The sequence below is a fragment of the Sinocyclocheilus grahami genome, unplaced genomic scaffold, assembly GCF_001515645.1.
Source record: "Sinocyclocheilus grahami isolate Dianchi unplaced genomic scaffold, SAMN03320097.WGS_v1.1 scaffold23.1, whole genome shotgun sequence".
NCBI lineage: Eukaryota > Metazoa > Chordata > Actinopteri > Cypriniformes > Cyprinidae > Sinocyclocheilus > Sinocyclocheilus grahami.
The window spans coordinates 466,831-468,490 of NW_015505202.1; the positions used below are offsets into that span (position 1 = coordinate 466,831).

The following is a 1,660-nucleotide window of genomic DNA, read 5'->3' on the forward strand; positions in this document are numbered from 1 at the left end:
CCCCCCCGGGTAAACAGAACTAACATAATTGTATTGCAGATATCGTTAAAGTTCAGTAATGTTATGTACACATTTTAGAATTAGTCTGATTCAAAGGAGAATCAGAAGGCTGAATCCTGACTGACAGAGGAGGAGTTGGGGATGGAGGAGGGTAATTAGCTATTGAGCAATGCGAAAACTGCTGATAATACTGAGGGACCTTATATATGAATGCTTAGATAGGCATCGTGTTCCCATAGGTTGATGGGGATCAGCTGAGAGTCAGCTGATGCGAGCTTGACTAACGTGACCTGCCAGAACTAACGCTACGCTAGATTTATCCAACATTAATTCCCAAGAACTGAAAACGTTCATTACACACAATGTCAAAATTCATACGGCCACACAAAATCCAAATAAATCAATCAAAATCAAACAAACTCGAATTGTTGATCATGGCTATGACTAATTATTTATTTCAGGACCTATAGTTTTAAGATAGATGACATGTATTCTGAATTTATTTAGTAAAAGTAGTCAAAAGTGCCACTAATTTAAGAGTCACTCAAATAATGTTGATGGAGTGAGATTATAATGGACATTTTTTTCTCTTTGTTTGTGAACAGGAGGAGGAACCATGTTTTTCATCAAAATACAAGCGAGAGAAGTGTCCCCCTGCTTCCTCGCTGAATGATGCCATCTTTATCATGAGAGGGCATATCCTTGTTTCACTTTTTGAAGGACTGTATGTGGGCATCATAAGAAAATCACGTCATATAAAATGTGTCATGCAGCAAATTCACATTTGTGCTTTTGATGTAGAATGCATATACAAGACATTGTTTGATATGAGAATTTATATATTTGATGAAATTTCCTCATTAGGGCAACATGTTGTGTGCCACCCCTTTACATGCAGTGCTGCCACCCCTTGACAAAGCTATGTCATTTCAGCCATTTGTTTGAGCCAACTTTTCATTTAAATGACAATACTTTTTACAGGGGTTGTTTACTTATGTGACACTTTGCAAGACATTTTTGACTTTAAAATGTTGGACCCACTTTTTTTAAGTGTCTAATATGTACTTCATTTAATTTAATCATTTGATACAATGCACATATTGTGTTTCTGTAGTTACATCTACTGTATGATTACACTATTGACCTTACTGCTTAACCCACCCGTAAACCTAACTATACCACCAAACCCGTCCTGAACCTTAACTGTATCCAGTGTCAATAGCAGAAAAAGTGTTTTACAATACAACACGAAGTCATGTATTCAAAAGACACCTATTAAAAGTTGGACCCAAATGTTTATATAGATATGTAAATATTTTTTATTGTTATTTTTATAGATTTTTTTTAATTGATCAATGCTGGGTTAAAAAGGGACAGACCCAGCTATTGGGTTGTTTTGAACCCAACCGCTGGGTCAAAACAACCCAATAGCTGGGTTTGCCCCTTATTTTTAACCCAGCATTTTTTAGAGTGTGGGCATTCAAAACAAATTCAGAAAAAGTTGGCTTAAGTATAACTGTATTGTGTGTACATTTCGAAATGCATGGGAGATCAAGGAAATAAGAACTGGCTTGAACTGGCTTGCCACAAAACTGAATGTTTGATTTTTTTTGGACCCACATTGATTCTATAAAGACATCTATGAAAAGTTATAAAAATT

General features: G+C 35.7%; 1 protein-coding gene across 2 annotated transcripts in view; it reads left to right on the top strand.

Moving 5' to 3' along the window:
- The window catches only part of LOC107560350 (glycerophosphoinositol inositolphosphodiesterase GDPD2-like), a 12,225-nt gene extending 10,875 nt beyond the window's left edge, over nucleotides 1–1,350 (top strand). For both annotated transcript variants that reach the window (XM_016244502.1, XM_016244509.1), the window contains exon 15: nucleotides 606–1,350. In XM_016244502.1, coding sequence (XP_016099988.1) covers nucleotides 606–669 — 64 coding nt within the window. In that variant the 3' untranslated portion in view covers nucleotides 670–1,350. The remainder of the gene's footprint in view (nucleotides 1–605) is intronic.
- The last annotated feature ends 310 nt before the right edge of the window (nucleotides 1,351–1,660 follow it).